This window comes from Mustela putorius, unplaced genomic scaffold (assembly GCF_011764305.1).
Source record: "Mustela putorius furo isolate JIRA1106 unplaced genomic scaffold, ASM1176430v1.1 tig00003845_pilon_pilon_pilon, whole genome shotgun sequence".
Taxonomy (NCBI): Eukaryota; Metazoa; Chordata; class Mammalia; order Carnivora; family Mustelidae; genus Mustela; species Mustela putorius.
Genome location: NW_025421998.1, coordinates 94,109,099 through 94,134,797, shown reverse-complemented (window position 1 = coordinate 94,134,797; position 25,699 = coordinate 94,109,099). Strand labels below are relative to the sequence as shown.

At 47.0% G+C, this 25,699-nt stretch overlaps 2 protein-coding genes across 8 annotated transcripts in view; one reads left to right on the top strand and one right to left on the bottom strand.

Annotated features, from left to right (window-relative positions):
- The window catches only part of DENND11 (DENN domain containing 11), a 53,082-nt gene extending 38,108 nt beyond the window's left edge, over nt 1–14,974 (top strand). For 2 of the 4 annotated variants that reach the window (XM_045063075.1, XM_045063078.1), the window contains exon 9: nt 722–6,621. In XM_045063075.1, the coding sequence (XP_044919010.1) occupies nt 722–917 (196 nt within the window). In that variant the 3' untranslated portion in view covers nt 918–6,621. Of the gene's footprint in view, nt 1–721; nt 6,622–13,369 lie in introns of those variants that run through there. The other 2 variants (XM_045063076.1, XM_045063077.1) reach the window with 2 other exon arrangements.
- Nucleotides 8,539–25,699, bottom strand: part of AGK (acylglycerol kinase) — a 72,011-nt gene continuing 54,850 nt past the window's right edge. For all 4 annotated transcript variants that reach the window (XM_004741626.3, XM_045063079.1, XM_045063080.1 and 1 more), the window contains exons 11-16: nt 23,414–23,471; nt 19,409–19,556; nt 18,916–19,013; nt 12,348–12,418; nt 10,434–10,518; nt 8,539–9,530 (exon numbers count right to left, since the gene is read on the bottom strand). In XM_004741626.3, coding sequence (XP_004741683.1) covers nt 9,393–9,530; nt 10,434–10,518; nt 12,348–12,418; nt 18,916–19,013; nt 19,409–19,556; nt 23,414–23,471 — 598 coding nt within the window. In that variant the 3' untranslated portion in view covers nt 8,539–9,392. The remainder of the gene's footprint in view (nt 9,531–10,433; nt 10,519–12,347; nt 12,419–18,915; nt 19,014–19,408; nt 19,557–23,413; nt 23,472–25,699) is intronic.

Here is a 25,699-nt window from a genome sequence, read left to right as displayed (position 1 = left end):
AATCAAAGGAAAACAAATACAGGAAGCCATGGCGGTATTGGCTTATCAATGCCCCCGTCAATGTCCCTGGTGCCTTCTGTGTCCCCGTCACCCCTGTCTCCCAGCTTTGCTGGCTGTGAGACCTCCCTGGGCCTGCCCCGGCTCCTGAGCCCCAGCTCTGCCTGGCATGCTCTGTGGGATCTCAGGCTCCCAGTGGCTCAGGCTGGGGGCTGGACCGGTTCGGAGCCCTACTCTGTTCCCACCACGGCTCACCCCTGCTGCTGGCTCCAGTGGCCTGTCCCCGAGGCTTTGAAGGTGAATTTTAGTTTCTCACGTTCTCTCTAGACCTCAGAGCTGCATCATCAGTGGGTTTGGGGTTTTGTTTTTTCTTTCTCCTCCCCTTATGACTAGGAGGCAGAGGAACACAGAGTATGGGAGCGCAGTACAGCATCTGTAGGAACCCTCCATAGGAAAGTTGGGTTTTGGCAGTCAGGCCATCACTGGTTCAAAGACTTTGCCAATCATACTGTGATTAGTGTCCATGGTTTCTTTGCTAAACCTAGTGTCAACCCTGGAACTTTGATCCTATTTCCTTATTTTCAGGACTGTTTCTGAGTTTGAAACCATTTAAAAGCATCTTAAAGCCATGTAGTCCCAGTTCCTCATGAGGGGATTATTGGGTGACTTGTTTTGTTTTGGCTTTTCTGCCCTCCCTTCCCTGTGTCTTCTCTGGCAAATGCAGGTTTTTCTTAGAGCAAAACAACCGGATATTTCAGACTTTGCTGGAGGTGTCTGCCAGTCAAGATAAAACTCTGACCGCTGAGCATGCCCGCGGCATGGGTCTAGACCCCCAGGGAGACCGGAGCTTTCTGATGGACCTGCTGGAGGCCTACGGCATCGACGTCATGTTGGTCATCGACAACCCCTGTTGCCCATAGGAAGAGTGAGCCAAGGCTGGTGAGCCTCCCTCACGTGGGGATATCACAACGGGCCCCAGAAGACCTCATTTTTTATTAACTTGACACAAAGGATTATGGTTTCTACTTTCCAACAAATGTGATTTTTGCAGTCTCCTTTCTTCGCTTCCTCCCTAGTGGTAAGACGAGACCATCTCGGTTTTATGTCCTGCTTAGGTACAATGCCGGGATCCACCACGTTCTCCCAGAGCAGTCTCTCATCTCCTTGTTGAGTGACTTTGAGGGGATGTGCTGAAGGCCGTCTGTCACCAGCAGTGGGCCGAGCTCTGGAAACACTGGGGAGGACTATTCAGAAAGTCTCTGTGGTTTTCATCCCTTGAGGTACTGGAGAATGAGAGCGCTGTCCCCGGACAGCTGTGGACGTGTATCTCCTGGAGGTGGAAGCTAGACCTCATGACCCTTCGCGGTTTTTCTCCATTCCGGGGGTCCAGTGTTAGGATCAAATCCCTTTCCCTGTTCACTGGGGCAAATCTGAGTCTTGTCTGGTCATGTGAGTAGAGATCTCAAAGAGGAACAAAAGGATGTTTCTGTCACTAAGGAGAGCTTCTCTCAGGACAGAATGACAGGAAGAGGTTTCTTACCAGCCAGCTGGAAAGTAAGATTGTAGAATGAAGCCTGAAGCTTTCCGCAGAGGAAATTGGTGGTGGTGGTACTCCTCTTTTCCCCGAGTCCCCCTCTAGGGACATCCCTAGACTCCCCTCTAGGGATGGCCCTGGACCTTGCAAGCAAATTCATTATACAATGTAGTTTCTTTGAAGGGCTAAGCATCCTTTTGGGGTAATTAAGGTATTTTTAAAGGGTACTGTTTGTTACCAGGAAAGGCAGAGCAGTTGGGGTTCAAACAGGATAGAGAAGACGTTTCTCCATCTGAGAGTTCTCTGGACACATCCTAGCAGAGCCTTTAGATCAAGACAGAGATTGACTGGATTCTGTAATCAAACAAGGATCTGAGCTGGTCACTCCGACGTTGGAGCAAGACTTTGTACCCGTTTGGAGCCCCTCACAAATTTCTCTTCCACAGAGATGCCATTCCTTGAGCTAAGTAGTTGGGGCCAGAGACTACACATGTGTCAAGAGTGAATTTGATAGTGCCTTCACCTGGGGAAGTGGTTGGAGCCCCTGAGTGTCCGTGATGAGTTCACTGCATCCCCCTGACACGTTCTGGTCTGAAGTGACTCCCGTCAGTCCCTGCCTCTTCTCCCCAGCCGGGCATCCCAGGGATGCCAGCTTCAAGGAGACAGTGGTTGTTTTGAAGGCAGCTCTCATGGGTAGAGTTTAGGTCTTTTTGGCCATAGGATTTTGACTTGGGCTTGTGGGTTGCTGGTAACAGTTTCTTCCCTTTCGCCCTTCTTGGCTGGCTGTGTCGTTGGCCTAGCCGTCCACGTGTCCACGTCTGTGACCAGCAACCACCCAGGCTAATATACATGGCAGAGAAAGAACTTTCGAATGGATGGATCACACGTCTCAAGACTAGCTTTTTAGGGCTCATTGCTTTATTCAGAGACATTTTCACTGTAGCTCCTTGATACGGGACTCAAGACTAAAGAAATTCACATGTACAAATGCAAATACGTACTGGGTAATCAAAGTAGCATCTTTTATGTAAATATATCAATAAGTTTGGGCGTTGAAGTGTGAACTGTGCCGCTAACACTCTTCTCTCCCCTGCAGTGTGGGTTTAGCCATCATTTCAGTAACGCCCATGTTTACAAAAGCAGCTTCGCCGCCTCTCTCCTTTAAGAGCAGCCTTCTCTTGTCTCTGGAAGGAGCGGACTTTCCGACCTGCGTCGAATAACAGTTACTTTTTGTGGTGTCTGAATGCTCAAGGTTTTCAAAGTTAGGGGGTGGTGTGTCAGAAGCAGGGCTAGGGGTGACAGGAAAGGTCGGGTTCTCTCAGTGGACGTGGGTCCTCTTTCTCGGGACCTGAGGGCTTTGTTGGAAGCCGTCTTTGAGCACGTCGGCGCCCATGCCCTCCTGCAGGCAGACACCTTGTGTTTCTGTGGCTTTGTGACTTGATGCTCACAGGTGTTCATGTAAAGGTCATAAGGTGAAAATGAGGTTCTGGTATTTTCCTTTGAATGCTGGGTGGGGCTCTGGGCTCCGTGCAGCTCCACACCCTTCCAGGTGGCCATGGGGCCTCTGTGCGGTCCCCTCACACCCAGGCAGGGGGCAGAATGGATGCCGAGGGGAGTGCACAAGCAAGCCTGGGCCCAGCTGACCCCGAAACAGAACTCCCCCCCCTCCCCACCCTGTATCCCTTCTGAGAGAGAACGCAAGGACTCGGTCCTTCCCTTGCAGCTTGCTTCCGGGCCGAAGTCCGGCGCCGCACCCCCGCCGGCTGGCCGAGCAGCATGCCTGGTGGTCACTGTTCCCATCCCCCGAGTGTCTCTTGCCTGGACTGTGGTAGGAGGTCACCCTTGGGCATTGTCCCTGACTCTGCTTCCTTCCCCACCCCCCGCCTTCTCCCCACTTGTGCAGTTAGCAGCCCTACCCAGCGGCCTTTGCCGCCCCTCTGCTAAGGGGGGAGCTGGGGTGAGGTGCCTGGCAGGACACCCCGTGGTGAAAGCAGGAGCTAGAAGCCACATGGACTTGCTTTTCTGCCGTTGTTGAACAGTTCCCTTAAAACCTTTCTGCTTTATGTTCGGAAGACATGGTCAGCAGTCTTCTTTCCTGCCTCGTAGGTCCGTAGGGGCAGGGATTCCTGAAACAGGGCTGGAAGCCGAGGGAGGAGGAGCTTGACTCATGGTCGCCTTCTACTCTGTCAACTGTTGAACCCCATCGCCCCCCAACCCTTACCCACTTTGGCTTGGTCCTTCCGAGACCTTGAAGCCTGATCCGATGCCGTGCTGTGAGCCACGTGCTCACCTGGAAACACGGCTGACCTGAGACATCTGGGCTGCTGTCATTCCTGAGTCGAGTCTGACCAAAGCCAGGTGGCAAGATGCCTTATGGGGCCAGGAATCTGGGTTTAGGGTTTACTGATGTCTAGCAAAATGTGACAGAGGCCTATTAAAGTGGGGTTTTTTCCCCCAATTCTGCAGGCTTGGCAGATGGTAATATTCAGCCTTGGAGAACATGTCCAGTTGTGCTCTGGCTTAGGAGTCTCCTCAGGAGTTAGAAACGGCAGGATTTCTCTCTTACAAGAAACTAAAATGTGCGCCAATTAGTTTAGCATCAGCGATGGCTTTCATCGGCGGGAAGCACTGCTTGGGCCTGGTGTAGATCTGTCCAGGGCGCCACCTGGGGCCTCGTCCAGCCCTCGGTCAGGACAGCCGTGAACTAGAAGGCACCCGCCCCCCACAGCTGCCGCCCAGCATGGCAGCTCTTCCATTTGGCTCCTGGTGCTGAATTCATGGGTCGTGATCGAAACCACTGAGCCCAGAATTTGCATCTCAGACTTACCTTGTTTTGTTCCCCATGAACATCAAGATGGGAATTTTCAGAGTAGCACAGGGCACAGACCTGTAACTACCTGGAACTTTAGTGAGAAGATAAAGAGAAGCCCTAGCTGGGTTGGTTTTCATTCTGGTGGCTAGGAGGATGAACTTGCTCTTTGTCTTGATACACTGAAAGCCCTTCCGATACAATAAAAAGATGACATTATTCGGGGCCCTTAGGAACCTTCTGTAAAGGGCAGTGATGAATTAAAGTCTTAGTGGTAGGACAGCAGCCCTCTGGGAAGAGGCAGGGACCTCAGGGACCTTTTTTTTTTTTCTCTTTTTCTTTTTTCTAAAACTGTATAGCCCAAGGAATGGATTAAGATACTTTCTCCAAGTCCCTGGACAGACCAGACTTGCAGAAGTAAGGGCGCAGTAAGGCACTGAGTGAATGATAAGGCAATGGTCAGCCAGACTGTGAACTTGGCTTCGCTAGGATAGCCACTCTGAAACAGGCAAGAAAGTGAACATGGGGACCAACGTATCACGCAGGGGCTTTCACCTCCTTGTCTGGTTCCTTGCTAGCAGGCTCGGAATCCGTGAGGGCCAGCCCAAGGATCTTCCTGCCGCACCTCTCGGCCCTACTTCCTGCCCTGCAGCAAGGCTCCCCGACCTGTCCCTTCTCATTTCAGGAAAACCGTTTTCTGATTCAGGTAGGGGAAGTGGAGGAGTCAAGGGCTCCTTACTCCTGAGTCGGGGATTTGGGGGATTCCATTGTAAGACTCATATACCTCTCTGTTCCCAGGAGCTGCTAGGGCCCCGACTGTTGGGAGAAAGGCTAACTGTGAATTTAGTTCATGTTTTTCTTATAAGAAATGGGAGTTTATTTTTCTATCGATATTACTGTGTGATGAATGGAGCGTGCAGATGTTGAAATGGAAGATTTCCAAACTAGAAGCCTTGAAAAAATGCGAAGTTTTGTAATCTGGAAGCAACTGAGACCCTATAAACGTTTTAGTATTTGTTTTCGAGAGTAAGGAGACGGTGCTGTGAAGTCTGAATCGCACTCTCTAGGAGATGAATGTGATGGTCTGGGGGAGCAGGACACGGTCCCCAACCTTAGGGAAAATTCCTGTACAGTGTGTAAACGTGGTAATGCTGATTAGGGAGCCTCTTCCTAGAGTGGTGTGGTTTTATAACCTGGCACTTTAATTCTTTTCTGGAGCCGGAATACAGGGGCAGTTGGATGAAACTGCACATTTAGAAAGGAAGTGAAAATTTCCTAGTGCTTATAAATGAAGATGGGGAAATAAAGTCCTTTAGAGTTATTCTAGAAGCCCAGCATAACATGGGCTTTTAGCGGTGACATAACCTCAGTTCAGAAAATTTATTTACTTACCACGGGAGAAGGATAGGTGTGAATTACTTATGTTGGTTTTAGAATGCGGGTTTAGACTAATGATACATTTACTCTGCTTTTTTGAGGACAGGTAGAGAACACAGGGGTAGGTTAGGGTCTTAGAAATTAGCCAGGGATTATCCACAAAATGAAAAAAACCACACAGTGGTCACTGAGTTAGCTGGTTGCAAATATACTTTGTTGCTGTTGGAGTAAAAACTTCCTTAGGCCAAATTGAGCAAAGATAAAAGTAGACAAAAATTCTGAAGGTGGCATCAGGAAGTTTGTAGAGGGTGCCCACAAAGACCATCATTAGGAAGAGTATAGAGTCTGTGCTTTCGAACAGACTGGGCAGGAGACTTTAGAGGTATAGAGTAGAGGAAAGCAAAATTAACCTCCTATCTACCCGAGCTTATTGGCTAAAATTTTTTATTTGTTGTAGGTCTGGGATATAAACCTTTTCTGAACTTGTAGCCTTGGAAAAATGGTTTTCCTCTTTCTCCCCAGTTAGGATCAGCATAGCCTCCCTGTCGCCTTAAGTGTCAAACCCCTACTTGGATTAATACCCCAGCGTAAGACTTAGAGCAATAGGAGACACTGAATCTATTTTTGTTTAAATTCTTTACCTCATAGTATGAAATTAGAAAGACAGTTGATCATTTTACCCTGAATAGTAGTGCATAGAAGTATGTTGTTCTGTTTTGAAGGGTAAGAATTTTAAGGGCCTGAAGCTAAGAGTAAATGTTTAACTGATTTTGTTCCGTGGTACCAGTGACATCTGCGTGTACCCTAGCTGTTGATATCTGAACCAGGCTGCGTGCAGAGAGGCTGATATAACTATATTTACAGAATACAGTTTTTACAATTAAAATTCAGATTTTCACATGAACGTGTCTGCTGCAGTCCTTCTCCGGCCTGAGAGGGGTTTGTGGTAGGCAGGAGGGGTGGCCCGCTGGAGGAGCAGGCCCCGGACGCGGATGGCCCGGTGACGACAGTGCCTGCCGGAGAGTCTGGGCCCTTTCTCCAAGAGGCCACGGTCCGCGTAAACCACCTCCAGGTAATGGGAACCAGAGCTGGGCCTGACCGCACATACAGGAGGGAGCCCTGCACACACATAGCCACACGCTCAAGGTTTATTTCATTTGTAACCTTTTGGGGAGTTCTTTTAAGGCAATACAGGGTGAATTCCTAATGTCATTGGCGTTTGTGTTCAAAGCCGGGTTCCTCCTTTCCAAGGTCTGTGACCCCCCGATCTGACATCCCTACTTGCTACGGCTGGGGTGAGAACTGAGGGAAGCCCTAACGTGTGTAAAGAAGGCACCGGCACATTCACTACGGCTGTGTGTGCGGACCAGCCATGGGGCTCAGCCAGCGGCTTGTGTCCTCGAAGACATCTGCTGGGGTTTTAGTGGAAATCATCCTAGCTTCTGAGTTAAGCCTTAGCCAACGGTTTCTGCATACAGGAGGTGGTCAGGGCTCTCCTCCACGCCTGCCTTCAGGGCTGGGCTGCCAAGGCTTTCTCTGAGCTGTACTGCGCGTGTCCTTCCTGTGGACGCCATGGCCAGGACCAGGGCAAGAACAAGGCCGTAAACGAGAAGGAAGAATGTTCTCGCAAGAAATAGCCTGAAGCAAGAAAGCAAAATTCCCACCAGGGATCACGGATTTCAAAAGGAATAAGAATATTAATCTCTTAAATATCTTTCCCTGATCTTCTGTCCCGTGGTTTCACTGGACGGATCGGAACCGCTAAATACACACAACGTGCTGGCCGCCCGCTGATCAAGGAAGAAGCCAGCCAGCTTGGGCGCCGGTCCCGTACAATCTGTCGGAAAACCGAGATGGTTCGGGACTCACCTGGCTCCCGGAGAAAGTGTCCCCGCGCCCCTCTGTGGGCACCAGGGAGTGGGGGCTCCTTTTGCAGGTTGGGACCCACCTGTTTTTGGGGCGGCAAAGCACAGCTTTTAACACCTCTGAAGAACAGAGCTGAACAGGTGAGCCTTGTTTTTAGTGATCTTTCTTCATCTGCTCTTTGTAGCTGCTTTATAATCCTTTTAAGCATTGGTCTTCGTTCTCCAGGGGATTCCTGTGGTCCGAAAACTGATCTGTCTGGGGAATGAGCTTGTGGCCAAGGCCTGTGAGTTCTGCTTCCCCTTCCCCCATTCACTCCATGCTCCCTTTTTAGAAAAAGAAAGGCTCATAGCTCATTCGTTCCGGGCACTGCCCTCTGGAGTATGGAAACCTCAGGGGCAACCAAATACAGGAAAATTCCTGATGGTGGTATTAAAAATGAATGATAAAGGGACTTACAAATCCTTAACAAATCAGATACTTTCTAGTTCTCTTTCAACAAACCAAAGGAAGATCTATCAAGCTATTAAGTTAAAAGGGCTGTATGACATGAGAATTCTTTCTCTCGTCTAACTTAGGTGCTTCGATCTATAAAAAAATGAAACAAGGAATATAAATGATGTTGAGTCCTGTTTTAATCTTAGCTGTAAATAATGTTCTTGGCCTCATTAAGGTAAAGAGCATTCTAAAAGTGTTAGTTTTTAATTATCAAAAATCTGCAGTATGGTTTTCATCAGTACAGTTAATCCTGTACCAAGTTAACGCTAAAAAATAATTTCCATTTATATTTTTGTTGGCAAGAAAATAGGATAAGTGATAAAATTTCAGGCCTGAAAATACATTACATTATGATAGCATTCTTTGCTGAACACAGAATGGAAATACCAAAGAACCTATTGGTTTATTTTTGTTAATGGAGAGTAAGTATCAAATTGCTCTACATTTAAATTGCACCAAATATGTTTAAAAGAGTGATATAACAGTTTTATTTTAAAATAATCAATATTTACATGACACCAGGAAACACATACTTTGGCAACTCTTAAGTTGATATCTAGAAGGGAGATACATGATCTTTCAAAATACTCTTGGGGGTGCATAAGCATAATGGGGGGTTATGCTTTACAATGGTGAACAGGTGAGGTTGGGGGACCTCTTGGAGTAGAAGCACCTGGGGAGGGTGCCTGCTTTTTACAAATGCAGATTCCTGGGCTCCACTCCCAGACTGAGTGACCAGGTTTGGAGTGAGCCCCAAGCCTGTCAGTTTTTAACATGCATCCTAGGTGGTTCTCATGCAAACCCATAGTTAAGCACTAATTAAAAAATAATACAAACTAAGTTTCTTAGTGAGGGCTGAAGACAAAAACCCCTCCCAGGTCGTTGGATTGAAACAAGCTTAATTCGAATCTGAGCTCAGAAAGTAGCAGCACCCGTGGAGAAGCCTAGAAAACGGACGGCAGTGGAGAGGGCAGGCACCCGCACCCCCTCAAGTCCCGGGCGAGACCAGGGAGGCCTGGACTGTGGCTGCACGCATGGGGACCAAGGAGGTCTAGCCCTTTCCCAGCCTGCGCAGGTGGGCTTCTCCGGACCCCCCTGGGGCAAACCACTGGAGGAGGGGGCAGGGGGGCGCAGCGAAGGCTGAGCATGTGCTAGCGGGAAGCTCGGAGTAGGGGGAAGCGCTGCGAGGGCAGGGTGCTTGCCATGGAGGTGTCCTGGGGTCCTGGGACAACACTGCGGGGACAGGGGAGGCTTCTGGTCCCATCGGAGGCCTAAAGTGCAGCGTGGGGGCGGCCGGCTCCCCACCTTGATAGCTCACGGGGCCGCACTGGGCAGCAACTGTTCCCTCTTCCTGGGATCGCAGAAGAACTGCAGCTTCCTGGGGAGCAGCTTCACCTCCACAGGCATCGCCTCGTACTCCTCACTGTCGATGCTGAAAGAGCCCCCTGTTCCCTGTGGAGAGGAGGAGACAGGGGTCGGCTTCTATCACCTCCCAGAGTATTTGGGAATTTGAGAAATAAGGCCATGAGTTAAAAATATTTACTAAAATACAGGGGTCCTGCCGCACCTTCAGGAATTCCTAAAATAGAATGTTCTAGGACCTTCTCAGCCCCCAGCTTAGGAAAGCCGTGATGTCCGCTTGTTATTTTCATGGTTCTTCTTTAGAACTTACTAGGCTTTATCCCTCAAGTTCAGCAACATTAATGTTACAGAGTCTGTAAAACCTTCCCTAATTCATGCATTTAGTTCCACAGTGGCTATGTTGAAACGACAGTGCCACCCACTGTGGGGAACAGCGTCTGTTTTACCTACAATCCTTTCTGAATACCATGGGATGACGGGCCCCGAGTGTGCAGACGCCATCTGCGGGAACTTCCTCCTGAGCTATGACTTCTAGGATGACTACACAATTTAGACTACATTCCTAACATTTTCCCCACTTATATAAGGTATTCCAAGCTCGGAATTTTCTAATACAGGAGACCTCAGTGCCATCCCAAAAACTGTTTCTAGGTCCTTTATTTAAAAAAAAAAAAGTGAAGGTAGGCTCTGCTGTGAGTATCTGCCAACTAGAGAACTGTGTGTGTCTTAAAGCACAGTAATCCCTGCATAATGGACGTGCAGGAAAATAAAGGCCAGGAGGTGTACAGATCTGCTTACAGAACCGTGCTGACCCATGCTGGAAGTCTTCAGGCATCCCCAGCTCAGCCCCGGGCGTCCGGGGCTCCTCAAGGGCGTCCTCTCCTCTCGAGTATCCCCTAACGTCACCCCGAGCCTGGCCATGTGCTCAGCCCACACTAGGCAACCAGACAGGAGGGTCTGTTTCTCGAAAGGAAGACAGGCGGCCCTGCTCACCTCGGGAAGCAGCAGAGAGCACTGGCTGGCCTGGAGACACTCGGTGCCGGCCGCACGCAGCCCGGGGTCCCGCACCTTTCTGCTTCTGTCGGTACAGGAGAAAGCATGTTCAGACACCAGGCCAGCGACTGCACGCGACCCCAAGAGCGTAGCGAGCTCCTTTGTTGAGCTTAAACAGATGGACTCATGCCATGCTGAACCATGGGATTTTGTGAATAACTTTCCCACGATGCTTCTTGCTTAGCAGTGGGATAGGTATTCCCGAGTAAGGAGGTTAACCTGCTGTAGAGAACTGCGTGTGAAGTTAAGACCGAGTGATTCTGTACCTAATTCTTGGGTCATTAAAAATCCTGAATTTAGAAATTAGACTGAAATATTTTTTAGGGAAAGTACTAAACTTGTGAGTCTCTCATTACTTGAAGAGAAAACATTTTTTAAAGTAGACATTTCATATATATGATTCTCTATATTCATATTAACAGTCTGCTTAGCATACTACTATCTCTGCCTTATAGTAAACCTATCAGACCACACACACACACTCCCTCTCTCTCCTCATGCACACATATCCTTGGGAGCCAGTCGTGGTCAACGGGAAGAGGAAAAGCTAATCCAAGTAAATCAGTCCATTCTTTATCATTAAATGATAACATTAATTCTTTAGTATATGAAGCTTCAGAGTTTTCTAGAGTAACCTCATAATGTTCTAGTCCCATACCCAGAGGAAACAGTACTCAGTCTCACTTCCTGTAGAAACCAAAGGAAGCCGTGTTCCTGCTGCCGAAGACTGGGACAGCGGTGGTGCAGAACACCTGACTTCACCTGCATTGAGCAATAGAATCGGTTTTCTATTTTGGGATGCCAGTTTTATGGAGGAGATTTGAGTACAGCAGGCCCTGTGGGCCAGACTCTCAATTAAGACAGTGTGTGGCTTCTAGACACTCTCCGGGAGAAGGGAAAGGTTTCTCTTTCTTCCTTCTACTACACATACAGCGAGGAAATCAAAGGCTGCAGAATCAGCTCTTCAGCATCTGAAGAATTTGTACCAAAGGCAAGAACAAGACAAAGCAAAGACATTCTGTCGCGAGTGCTGGTGCGGATAATGGAGTAGCCATGGAGACCGGGCTAGGGCGGCAGCAATGTCTGCTCCTTCGTGGGCACAAGAGGGAGCTCGGAGACAAAGCAGGACGCCGCCATCGCCGAGCAGATTCCCGAGGTGCCATGGCAACCTGCGGGCTCAGAGGCTGTGCTGAAGCAGCCGGGTGGGGGGTTAGAGCGCTCGTAACCAATAGGCCTCCGGCAGAGGTCGGGCTTCACAAAGCAGACAGGACTGGGGATATTTTTTCAGTGGAAAAGGGGAAAAGCCGGGAGATTGTGCAAAGTGCTCCACAGCTCTGCGGGCTTTCCATTACTGCCCTGGAAGGAGGACAAGGTTAGGTGAGGTGCTTCCCTGGGAGAAAGACTTTCCCACACGTCCTCTCATTTGAGACTCCGAAACAAGCCTGAGGTAGTTAGAGGTGATCACGGTATTCCGTTCCACAGAGGAAAGGAGCCAGAGAATTTACGGATCTTTCCCAGTCGTGAGGCCAGGATGTGGCGGGATCGAGATTTGTAGCCAGCAACCCTGACCCTGAGCCAAGGTTTTGGACACTGGGCCGTGCTCCCAGGAGTCCTTCATCTCCCTGGAAAGGCAGCTGCCCCCACACTTGGATTTTCCCAAAACTAACAGGGAAGGCCGAAGTTGGAGAGGTACATCCTACATGTCGACCCAAACACTTGAAGGAAAGAGGCTACACAGTCCCCAAACCACAAGTCCTCCACGGGGTCTGTCTTCGACTTCATGGGGATCTGCATAGTAGGTGCTAGAATACGAACTACTCAGCGCACGTTTCCTACAAACCGCAGCCCACTTACCCTATGGTTATGAAGTCTCCTTTGCTGACCGTGTCAGGCTCAATGCAGATGTTCATGAAGTCTTCTTGGCTCTGCAAGGTCAAGGACACTGACATTAATACTCCCCATTTTGGCTACTGCAGCCTGTTGTCCTCCTTCAGCCTCAGAGGTCAAAGCTATTTATTATATAGAGACCTTCACTTTTAGTAACTTAATCCTGAAAATGTATGTATGTATGTATGTATGTATGTATATATATATTATATATATATATATATTTTATTTATTTATTTTTTTTAACATTAAGACCCTTACTGAAGTACAATTTATATACCATAAAACTCATCACTACCCAGATAAGCTAAACACAAACTTGGGTTTGTCAGAACTCAGATTAGGAGGTTTGGGACGTTCTGACACGAACCCTCACAGCTGCTGGGGTCTCTGGGGTCCCCTCCCCGGGGGTCCCGTTCCAGCCCATCAACCCTAGCCGGCCTCACACCACACCCGCGGGATCAGCTTCCTGCTATGCAGAGCCCAAGTATATGTGGGTTTTTTGTTTTTTTAAAGATTTATTTATTTGAAAAAAGAGAGTGTGTGCAAGTGAGGGGAGGGGCAGAGGGAGAGGATCTTCAAGCCGACTCCCCACTGAGTGCAGAGCTGGACATAAGGCTAGATTGCGTGACCCAAGAGATCAAGACCTGAGCTGAAACCAAGAGTCGGATGCTTCAAGGATTCACCCAGGTGTCCCCCAAGTGTGTGTTTTCAAACGTGCTATGTGCAGTTTTGATATGCAACCAGAGGCAAAGAGCAGCAGTCCCTTTCTGCCATGGTGATAGTTTAAAGACTTCTCATTACCACCCAGCAAAATGTCTGGAAGAACTGAGCTCCAAGGCAGTGGCTATAAAACCAGACCTGGTTCTTGGGCCACTCCCCCAGTTCTCTCCCAGCCAGTGGCTAGCAGTTCAAACTGGGCTCTCTCTAAATCAGAACCAATGCTTCTGTGCCTGCTTCCAACACAGGTATTGTTTCTTTTTGGACAGGTTCAAAATCCGTTGCCCCAGGATAATCCATGAGCTGCTGGGAGCAGACAGCCTCTGCCTAAGATTAAAGAGCACCACCGAAGCACAGCTTTCTCTCTCGCCCGGGAATTACAGAACACCGAGGCAATGACTCGGCTCTCAGCTCACCTTTTATGCAACAATTTAGTGTTGACTACCATAAATTCTTCTAGGTGCTTGGGTTACTCCAATGAACTGAAAAACCAAGTATTTCTGCTTACCAAGAATTTGTCTTCTACTGGGGAGAGTGGAGGGAATAAACCAAAAAATAAAATCTAACCATAATAAAATAACGAGTTACAGGATATATTAGAAGCATGTTAGAAGCACAGAAACAGTAAATTATAGAGAGAAACAATTGGTAAATTATAAAGTATATTAGAACATGAGTATATTAGAAGTATATGAGCATTTATCAGAAAAATGACAGGAAAAAAAACACAAGAAACACCAGATGGTGTGGGTGGTCAGAGTGACATTTTTAAAGACGGTCTGGGTGAGCCTCCTGGAGAAACAGCTCTGAGCAGACGTGTAGGAGGTGAGAGAATGAGCAAGGTGGGTACCCAGGACTGTGGTTCTCCAACGTGAGCAAGTATCACCTGGAGGGCCTGTTGAAACTCAGACCGTGGCCCCGTGCTCAGAGTTGATGGTTCAGTAGAGCTGGGGTGAGTGAGGCCCAAGAATATCCATTTCTAACACGTTCCCAAGGACTAAAACCACTGGCCTAGGGAAGGGCAATCCACACAGAGGGAACTGCCAGGGCAGGGCTGTGCGGAGGAAGCGCGCCTGACGCAGGAAAGAACAGCAAGGAAGCCGGGGAGGCCGGCGCGGAGTGGGAGGAGGCGACGCTGGGAGTGGAAGTCAGAGCAGAGGGGAGGCCCGAGCCCGAGGGTCTGTAGCCCATTACAAGGCTGTGCGGCTCAGAGAAATGAGGAGCCCGGAGAAGATTCCAAGCAGAGAAAATACGATCTGGCTCCATTTCAACAGGACCTCTCTGGCTGCTGTAGTTCGAGAATAAGGCGGGGGGTGGGGGGTGCTGCATTCAAGAATCCACGCAGTCGCGCAGCTAAAAGACATCGGTGGCTTGGAACAGTTAGCAGGGACGTTGTGTTAAGCACGGGCAGTATTTAGAAGCCAAGATTAGACGTGAGGGGGGACAGGGCAGCTCCAAGAGGTCTGGCCTGAACAACTGCATGCACGGAGTTACAGCCACCAGCTGAGGGGCAGACTGGCTGGAGCTCGGCCGCCGCCGGGTGGAAGGGAAGGCCGGCCGCTCAGGGTGGGGCACGCAGAGCCTGGAAGGCGTTTAGCCACCTGAGAGGAGAAGGCGAGTAGACAATTGTACACAGAAGTCTAGTGACTAGTCCACGTGCAGAAATCAACGGTGGGAACTGACCGATTCACATGACATGACTATCTCAAAAGATGCTAGAAAGAAACTTGATAAAATTAAATACCATTCATGATAAAACTCTTCATAGATTAGGAACAAAAGGAAACTTCCTTATTCTTATAAATGGTATCTATAAAAAAAATCCCACCAATCTCAAGAATATAGCAATGAAACCACACATATATATACATATATACATACATATATATATTACATACATACATACATATATATTACATATATATATGTGTGTGTATATATATATATGGTTTTATTTGTCAGAGAGAGAGAGCACATGAGCACAAGCAGGGGGAGCAGCAGGCAGTGGGAGAAGCCAGCTCCCTGCTGAGCAAGGAGCCCAGTGCAGGATCATGACCTGAGTCAAAGGCAGATGCTTAACCAACTGAGCCACCTAGGGGCCCCACAATGAAACCAGCAGGAGTCCGAAAACAATGCTGCTATCGCTACTCCTACTGAACACTGGACAGAGGTCCTGGCCAAGGCAGTAAGGTGAGAGAAAAGATTAGAAGGCTAAGTATTTGAAAGGAAAAAGACAACTTGCACTATTTGCGGCTGATATGACTGAATCTATACAAAATCCAAAGGAATCCATAAATTAGTAAGAATTTAGTCATAAAGTTGTTGATTCAGTATCAGTATTTAAAAAGTCAATTACATGTCCATCTAAATCAAATATTTAAAAACAAAATTTTAAGGGATACCATCTATAATCCTATGAAAATTTAAAATAACCAGGATCATATCCAGCACATCCATAAAACCTCCCTGAAAGGCATTACCAGCCTAATGAAGAGCTATGTCACGTTCATACAACAGAAGAGTCAATATTAGAGACGTGTCATTTTTCCTACAATTGATCTACACATTCAGTGTAATCCTGTGATCAATATAACAGATTTTTTAAAAGATTTTATTTATTTGACAGAGATCACAAGTAGGCGGGGGAGATGGGGGGAGCAGGGTCCCCGCTGAGCAGAGAGCCCGATGCGGGGCTCAATCCCAGGACCCTGAGATCATGACCTGAGCTGAAGGCAGACGCTTAACCCACTGAGCCACCCAGGCGCCCCATATAACAGATTTTTATATGGAACTTCATGAAATCAACCTTCTAAGGGATATATAGAGGCCAAAGAGCCAAGAATAGCCAACGGGACTCTTAAAGAAGAAAAGCAGAGGGGACTCATTGTAAAACGAAGATAATCAAAAGTGGCACAGTACTAATACAGACAAACGGAGCAACTGAAGAGAGAACCTACAAACATGCCCAAGGGACACCAGCTCTCACTGTAGAATAGGGGCTTACTTCAGTAAATGGTGCTTGGACCAGTGGCTTTCTCTGGGCTAAGATTATAAAATTGGAGCCTTACCTCCATCATTCACAAAGCACAATTATAGGTGCAAGTGTTTCTTTTTAAAGAAAAAGAGAATCATGTGATGCATATCATACCAGTCTGGGTTTTAACAATATATGATGAGTATCTTTCCGTGTCACTGAAGAGAGAACGTCTTAAATAAATGTACCAGAATGGATTTCATCAGTCCCCTGGTTCATTTGTTTCGCATATTTTGCTATTATAAATACAGTGAACAGAGCTGTACAAGAGATCCTAATTTTCACACATTCCACACCCCTTAAAGCCTCTTTGACTCTGAATGTACTTTTATAAATGATAAACGAGTTTGGAGCTATCACATGGCAGCTTCATTGTCTTTGAATATTTTATTGCATTTGCTTTTAAAGAGGTGTGGAAACAGAAAACAAATGTGCTGCTCCTTGTGATAACAGCACAGAATCTTATGCTCCCATAATTGGCACCAAGATTAAAAGCACTCGGCACTCTACATGTGGCTAATCTGGGGCCACAATCACAGCCTGGACCCAACTCCGTCCGTTCATTGGTATTCCGTCATCAGAGAAAAGAGCCATATTAAACAGCAAGAACAAAATACTAGAAATACCTATTATCAGAGACAAGGTATAAAAGCAATGTATAATTAGAAATTTTATCTTTCTTTTTGAAATTCCTCTAGCATAGAATCTGTTTTTCAACCTTAATACCTCCATTTTCACCAGTCTTTGCTGAATTCCATTATGTAAGAAATAAGGGAATGGCTACACTATGTATGTGTGTGCATCTGCTTATTCCTGTAGGACAAACTCCTAGAAACAGAAGCACACCCTTGGCTCTAGTAAGTCTTTTTTAGATGCTTTGGAGAGACCAGCAAGACACCAAGAAAGGGTGTCATGATTTACAGATTCAGCAGGACCGCATGAATGCCCATTTCCCCATGCACACCAACACGGCACAACCCAGCATGCTTAATTTAGGACATTTTGCTGTTCTTTTAAATTTGCATTTCTTCGATTTGAACACTTTCCCTGTTTCCTGACCTATTACACGCATATAAAAGTTATGTCTCCCTGGTAATGTAGTTATAAGAATTACAGGAGTTGACATGATGTAAAATTCTCAGGGCAGTGCCTGGCAGAAAGGACGCATTCAGCAAATAGAAGCTATTTTTCCAAGTTTATGTTCTTTGTGAATTTCTGTTTTTGCTCGTGCCTGTTACTTAAAGGAGTCCTTTGCCTACTTCTTAAGAGTTTGTTGGGGGGCTTGGCGGGCTCTGAGCCAGTATATCTTTTTCCAGATACCAAAGGCTTTGCTAAGAATAAAGGCCCCCTTACCGTAAGGAAAGCTATGAACTCCTGCTCTAGCACATTCTTTTTCCCAATTTGTCATGAAAGTTTTTGTTTCTAGTTTCTTCAATTGTAAGTAGACAAATGCATTGATGTGATTTGCGCCTTAGACGCCATGCTTAGAAAGGCCTGGTCCTCCCCACGTTTATACTGATAATCACCTCCATTTCACTCTACGCTTCATGAATTTCCTAATTTAACTCTTCAGTCCAGCTGGGAGATGAGGGAAGCTGTGTTACCCACATGTTTTGCGAAGGACATGTGTTACTTTCCTAATTAGAAAGCGACCCGCTCCTCCACAAAACATCAGAGCCAGACTCCCGGGCGCATGCACACGCTCATCACCCCGTTCGAGTCCACCTGCTGCTTCCAGACGGACCAGGTCAAGTGTGCGCGACTACGTGGATCTGCATAAAACCCAACATCGTAACGCATCCACAGGTCAGGGTAGCTTTCCTATTAGCATTCTGGCGAATACGAACTACTCAGGTTTCTTCTAGAGCACGGGTCAGGAGACTCTGGACGGCCACGGAGTCGGAGGCAATGACCGACTCTGCCGTCAGGGCACAAAAGCAGCCCCAGACAGCCCGCAGGTGAGTGAATGTGGCTGTTCCAATAAGGCTTTTCTTATGGATACTGAAACCTGGATTTTGTATTCTTTCTGTGTATCACAAAATACTCTCTTGATTTTCTCACAGCCATTTAAAAACGTAATGTCAATTCTTAGTTTGTGTGCCACCAAACAAAAATAGGGGGCAGGCCAGTTTGGTCAACCTCTGCTGTATTTCAACATTTTTTTTAGCATCTGGTCAACAGGCGCACCATCCAGAACTTTCTGCACTGATGGCATTTTGTATCTGTGCTGGCAACTGTTTTCCAGTGTGGCAGCTGCCAGCCACATATGGCTAATGGGCACCTGAAGTGAGTGCTAGATTTTATCTGACTCAAAGAGCCACGGGTCTAGCAGCCACCGTACTGGACCATGCGTGTCAGCAGCGAGGACTCTATGTATATGAGTATGTGTATTTTTTTTCTCCTGGGGACCTAAATCCATATATTTAATATAGTCACAAAAATAGTGATATTCACTCAAGTAAAAGTTCCACAATTTTTTATTCCTGAGACAAAAGGGAGCAGGCTAACTTTTTGTTTCTAACAGTCTTCTGCCCTCAAGTCTCAGAAAGCCTGGCGGCTACGAAGCAGGGCCCAAAATACTATCTCAGAGCCCACCAAGCTTAAAGCTCCCGCCTCACTCCACTGTTATTCCTTAAAACCACACCATACGCTCTTTCCCCTGATCCTTTCTTCTCTCCCCAAAAAGGATAAAATAAAAATACCCAATTAATGGAAGGGCAGGTGGCCTTTGCCACTTTTCCCAGATACCAAAGGCTTTGCTAATAAAAAAGGCCCACTTACCATCAGGTCAAGGTGACTGTTCCGCGTCGTGATGGACAGTTCGATGGTGGACAGCTGCACTTCTTTCCAGACCTTGGGGCTCACCTCTCGGGAAAGGGCTGTGGGGGCATTAGATTTGGATCAGTTTCTTCCACTAACATTTCCCCACTCCCCCACCAACAGCGAGCTGCCGGCGCTCAGCCTGGCCACCCATGCCTGCCTGCGGACTCTGCCTCACTTTGATTTATCGCCTAGCTTCTCACGCACAGGAGGAGGAGCCAGGCTCCCAGTTAAGTCTCTATACCCAAACATCCCTGCCAAAGCCAGCACGACGACATAAAGGTCAGTGCCAGAAAGAGGGAGCCGTGATCTGTCACTAGTGATGCAGGCTGTTCCCATGCATCGGACAGTGCTGGTTTGGGTCCTTGAAGGGCCTCTCCTGCATGAGGCAAGTGGCTCACACGGGTCTGGGGGCCCAAACCAACCAGGGCTCTGCACCCAGCACGCAGCTCACCGTCCTGCGGCTGCGCCCAGTAGGACGCGAGCCTGCGTAATATTCTCCTATACAAAGAGGGCCGAGGAGGGTTCTCTTCTGCTGCACTGGGAGGTCTCTCTGTAGGTCCCGTGTACGAGATGGATGCTTGATGTGTCTGAGGCCACTCCTTTTAATGTGAAGAGAGAAAAACTTGTCATGCGCACCGAAGTCCAAACTCAGGGAGGAGCCCTGCAAAGGTCAGTCACCCACCTACGCCTGCCTGCAAGCGAATTAATCATCTCATGGAACGGAATTAGCTCTACTCTGGAGCACGGACTCCTCAGTTTCTTTTCCTACTGAAGGCTGGTCTTGAAAACCAGGAACTGGGTAATGGCTGCCTTCACTGCTCTCACACAGAGCAGAGAAGTCCAATTAGACTACCACTATTTATACTTGTCAAAAAAAAAAAAAAAAAAAACAGTACGAATGAAGAGAGAATCATCCCATAATAAATTCATCTTTGGTTTACAGATGGTGACACAAAAATGAAATGCATCAAATACCTTCTTCCCTTCCGGAATCCTATTCCACTCGGAGCCCAGAATGGCTCAGGCTAGCCTCATGATCGAGCCAAGGCTTCAAGGACCATCATTCTCAGACTCTAGATTGTCTGTCTTCTACTTCTTAATACCCCAATTCAGTCTCATCAGTGTCCACAGGAATAATTAAAATACTCCCTAGTCACTCAGCCCCTGATGTGCGCTCTAACCCCCTGGCTACCCATTTCCACGGCCACATCCTGGTTCTTCCTGTTACCCAGAACTATTTCATCCTGGAAACCTAAAAGCTTGATGCCCTACTCTCTAACCACATCCCATATTCTTCTGTTCTTCTGACTGATTCTTTTGTGTTCAGTATGTCTTTCAGGGTGACCCACCCCCCTATTCTCAGGTTTCCATGTGGTGAATGACAAAGGAGTAACAATTCTGGCTCCTCTCTCTTTCCCTCTGTCCCCCAAAGTGGCTGTCGTGGGGACTCACTGCTTCCTCGTGCAGTTGGCTTCCTATGGCAGTGTCTGCCCTAAAGGAGACGTTTTAAAGGGGTGAATTCAATTCAGAGTATCTAGAAATCTGTGACCGCATTATCTAAGCTATGTCCTTTAGTCCTGCTGACATTTAGAAAGCTGGTATTTTGATCTCCATCTGCCTGGTTCCTGCATTTTTTTTCATAACTTGGTTCAAACTCAGAAGAGTAAGAAAAGGGTGTTATATTTTGGCCCCTGTAGATCCAACCCCACACCAAATTTCCAATCCCACTGAGAATTCCAGTCCCTGACCACACCATTCTCGTTCAGTGCCTAATTAACAGCTGATTACCTTAAGTCACTCTTTTCCCCATCACTGTTGGTCCTTCTGTATCTTTGGTGTTGCATCATGTGCCCTGAAAAGCCCCTATTCTGGATCAATCCTGTCACTAGCTATCTGTATCGCACATTGTGGCCCCATGTTATTAGAGGGGCAACTAATACTCCGGGTCAATAGACCTGTGCCACGACAAATTCTTGGGTCTCGGGTCTTCAGTACCACTGGATAATCCTTCCAAAGCACCCTATTTTCATCTCTCTTCAAAATCCCCCACCACGACCACCCACCTCATTTTCAACAGATCACCTTGCTCCCCAGGCTTCAGTGAGACCATCAGGACGTCAGGGAGAACTGCCTAACACTCTATAAATTTGTTTGCACCTGGACCTCTGTTCTAGTTTTCTCCTTTCTCAAGGAAAAAGGCACCCTTCCTCTGTCCAAGGCTGACCCAGCACCTTGGGCCCCACGCCCTCCCCACCGCGCCTGGGCTTGGCCGACTCAGTCTTGCTCTGCATCTCCATATCTCTCACCTCTTTCCTTTCTTCTTGGCTTTTGTGTCAGGGTAGAAAGACACAGCCCCCTCTCCAATCAATAAAAACTAACACTCGGCTGGCCCCCTGTTTCTCACTAGCTTTTGCCTTTTCTATTTCCTTCCTTTCGAAGTGCTGTCTGTGCGGCTTAACCTACCTTTATTCCCTAACTTCCGTGGAGGGGGCTCAGCCCCTCTACTTGGGAGGTGAGCAAACCTTCAGAGGCTGCTGAATGCAGCGGGCACCTTCCTGTCCTGATTTAGACTCTGTGCTGCCTCTTCGAGACGCTCTGGTTCCCTTTGGCTAGCAGGTCTCTCTCGGGGACTCTCACGGGGACCGCCCCTTCCCCTCAGGCTTCACGGGCAGCTCTGTGGCTCTTCAGGTGCTTCCATTCCTCCAGGCTATCCCTGGTCTGTCTGCACCATGTGCCCAACTGAAAATTGCATCTTTCTTCACACACGTGATCCTATTCTAATCTTGTCGGAGTTCATGAAAACTCCAGATTGCAAACTAGTTTGGACCTCATCACCTCTCCCCTGGCTTACTTGAACAATCTTCTATCTGGTGCTCTTGCCTTAAACACCCACAAGCAATCTCTTGTCTACACTGCTGACAAATAGCTTTTCTGAAATGCAGATCCGCTCATGTCTCTCCCCTGCTTAAGACTCAGTAGTTCCCCAGCGCTGTCATGGTCAAAGTCAGCTGCCACCGCCCAACTGCCGCCACCTCCCTTCCCACCCCTCGAACCCCGCTTCCTGCCTTTCTGTTGTCCCGACCACGTGACATCACGGCCACTTCACACATCCTGGCTCCTCCACCTGGAATGCCCTTTATGCAGTCCTGTGTAGATTCAAACTTGAGTAGAAGTGTTCCCTGCCCTGGGAAGGCTGCTGCCCCTGAGGCAGATACGACTGCCCTCCCCACCCCCCCAACTGCTCCCACCTGGTCTTTCCACAGGCTCTCCCAGCACTTGCCACGCCCCTGCTTTACTGGTGCCTCACACTCCCCAAACATGGATCCTCCTTGAGGGCAGGAACCTGCCGAGTAGATAGCAGGGCTGTCCACATTAGATATTTAATAACCGTTTGCTGAAGAAAGGCTGGGAAGAGTTTACCTTCTCCCTGACAGGACAGCTTACACACACAGCCACTCTGCTCTCCCGAACGGCACCCCCACTCCACCACTGAAATTATCCCCTAAGCAAGAGTAACAACGCATTTTACTAAAACGGTGTGCCTTCAGTGTAGAAAGGCATTGTCCTCCAAGTTCATGGTCATAATCATGTAAACTGGCCACCCCCAGTACTTAGGGGTTTTGATTTTTACATTTCTTTAACACAACAAGAATTTATTTAGAAGGTAAAGGGAGCTATGTTTTCCAAATGTTTGCAATGGACATGCATCACTTTTACAATTAGAAAAACACTTGACGCTCTGAATATTAACATCAGAACCAATATTTTCACAACAAACTTGATCTGCAAATTTTCAGACTGAGTTGCCAACTTTTGAACATACTGCTTTGATTTGCATAAAAGCTGAACACAGGATGTCATCCACAGATAAGGATGACTTTGCTATTAGCATTTTCATTAATATACACCATTCAGCTTTTCTCTAGGACAACATTTGTCCGTGGACAGGCAATAGTAGCAGCGCCCGATGGAATGCTCTCTGACGCTAGAAATATTCCCTATTTGTACTGTCCAAGACAGGAACCACGACCCATATTTTTGCTAGCACAGTGTGGAACCTACTCTATTATACACGAGACTGTTCAGTTACATACATTCGGATGCAAATCTCCAGTTCATTTCCAGATACTAATGCAGACACCCTTACAAATAATTGATGAGATATAGGCATTCTATTCCAGGTTTGTCTGGCAAGAGTGAGTGAATAAACAAAAGGAAGTGGAATATCAAAGAGAAACTAACTCCGGGTTTGGTAAGGGAAGGAACGAGCTGGTAGATGAGGGCGACGGCTTATGCGACAGGAACGCCTCCTGCGCTCGCTTCTGAGTAAAGAGCCCCCATTTGGAACATGTCATGTATATCTGTAGCAGGGAATTTTTAAAAATCCAAACTGACACATCACAGAGTAACAACAAAACAACACAGGGCAACTTTCTACACTGGAAATTGCATTTACCTTAAGAGTGCTGAAGAAGTGAGCTGCTTTGGTTTTTAGAGGCCCGAGATACCAGTATCTGAGAACGATCAAGACAAAAACCTGGTTAGAACATTGAGAACTCTGAAAGGGCTAGACATCATTCAAGAAGAATAGCATGTTAAAATTGCCCCTCCACTGCGGACACCCTGCACAGCCACCTCCAGTGTAAGGGGTGGACTATGAATACACCACTCCCAGCTCTGGAGGCCTGGGGATTGTGCTTTAGCAGAAACAAAGAAGGACAGTTAAGTTTTTCATCTACATTTCAATGTCGTGTCAAGTAGTGCATAATGAAGCACACAGTGGAGAGACCCTTGCAATTTACAAGAAATACATAATCAGCGTCTCCCTCTCTCAATTCACAGGTATCACTGTGATATATACTCTCAACCACAGAATACAGCAGAGTCTACGTTCAAAAGGGCAGTGGGTGGAGGATGATGAAGCCACAATGAGACGCAGGTGCTGGGTGGTCTGGTGTGTGACTCACATGCTCAAGTGACTGGATCCTGTCTACCATGTTCTCTCACACACAGACGCACACGCACACACACGCGCACACCACTTAAAATCTGTAAATCAGCCTAACTTCACATTACTCGTGTTATGCAGCTTCCAAACGGGAAATGTTAAATCTGGGAACGAAGAGTGTCTACTGCATACTGCTAAATACATAAAAGCTAGTGTAGAAAGATGCCTAATGGGAACTAGAAAAGTGACATAAAATAGGTTCCTCTCTTAAAATTTATCTCTGTCTCCTACCAGCTCATCTTAAGGGCTCCCTATTTGATTCCACTCAATATGCATTTATTTAGCATTTACTATGTATATGAAGGAAAAAGAAGTAAAAGCATAAAACTCCTGCCTTTGAAGGCTTATAATTTGAGACAATAAAGCCCAAAAAAGTAACAGAAAACAATAAATGGCTATGTGTGTGTGTGTGTGTGTCAGTGCCAACTGATCTATAAATATATGGAAATATAATATATGATATACAAATATATATATATATAAATATATATTTTTTCCATGATATATATATATATATATATATATGTATATATATATATATATATATCATATATATATATATATATATATATATATATATATCATGATTTATTGGTGAGGAGAGTCAAGGGACAAGAAATCACTAGTCTGAAAATCATCAGGGCAACCAGGTCTGCACAAGAGCAAAGATAACCAGCTCAGATTTAGATCCACAAAAGAGGGAAAGAAGTCATTCTAGGCAAGGGGAGTAGCAAAGGCACAGGAAACACTGAGAACAGCAGTCACAGCAAAGACTTCGAAGTAAAGATACGTAAATATGGAATTAGGGTTGATGACAGATCAAGTTGGGCCTTGAATGCCAGAATAAGGGGGTTAGATGGAATCCAATGAAGAATGTGGAGCCATCCTAAGTATTATTCAGGATCATACTGTCATGTTACTAATGAGGGCCTTGCTCATCTGATTTTTTTCTAAGCTTACATAATAATTTATTTCATTTCCCAGCTAGCCAGAGAGAAAGGCAGTTTATTCCTAACTATCCATAGTTCCACTCATCTCTACCAATGACACTATGCCTGCACCTAATGTCCAGCTAGGAAATCATTTCTTGCATGCCCACTGTTTCTCCTACGGCACACAGAGGGACTCCGTGGAAGGTCCCAGTCGAGGTGTTAGATAATCACCACCAAAATTTTAAAATTCACTGTTCAAAAATCAATCAAAAGAGGGGCAAGTGTGTGAGATCCTCCTAAAGGGGCCGACCTATGCTCGTGCTCAGTTGTTGATTAACACATTTCACGAAGCAATTTGTTCTCACCAGACATTTTCAGGGAAAATAAAGCAATTACTCTTGGCGAGTTGCTGGTATTCAAGATCACAGATAAAACATACGGTGATTCGTTGGGTTGCCTGAGTGGCTCAGTTGGTTACGCATCTGCCTTTGGCTCAGGTCATGATCCCAGGGCGCTAGTGTCAAGCCCCGCTGTGGGATCCCAGTCTGCTGCTCCCTCTGCCCTCATCTCCTCTCCCCACTTCTGCACTCTCATTCGCTCTCATCTCTCTCCAATGAATAAAATCTTTAATAAAATAACACCATATGGTGATTTGTGGAATCAAGGTAATCACAGCCAACTTACAAATAAAAACAATGTGAACTGTTCAACAGCGCAGCCTGTAAAACAATACAGCACCTCCCCCTCTGGCATTCCACTCTCGAGAACCTCATTAGCAGGAATAACAAAGTGAGACAAGTAA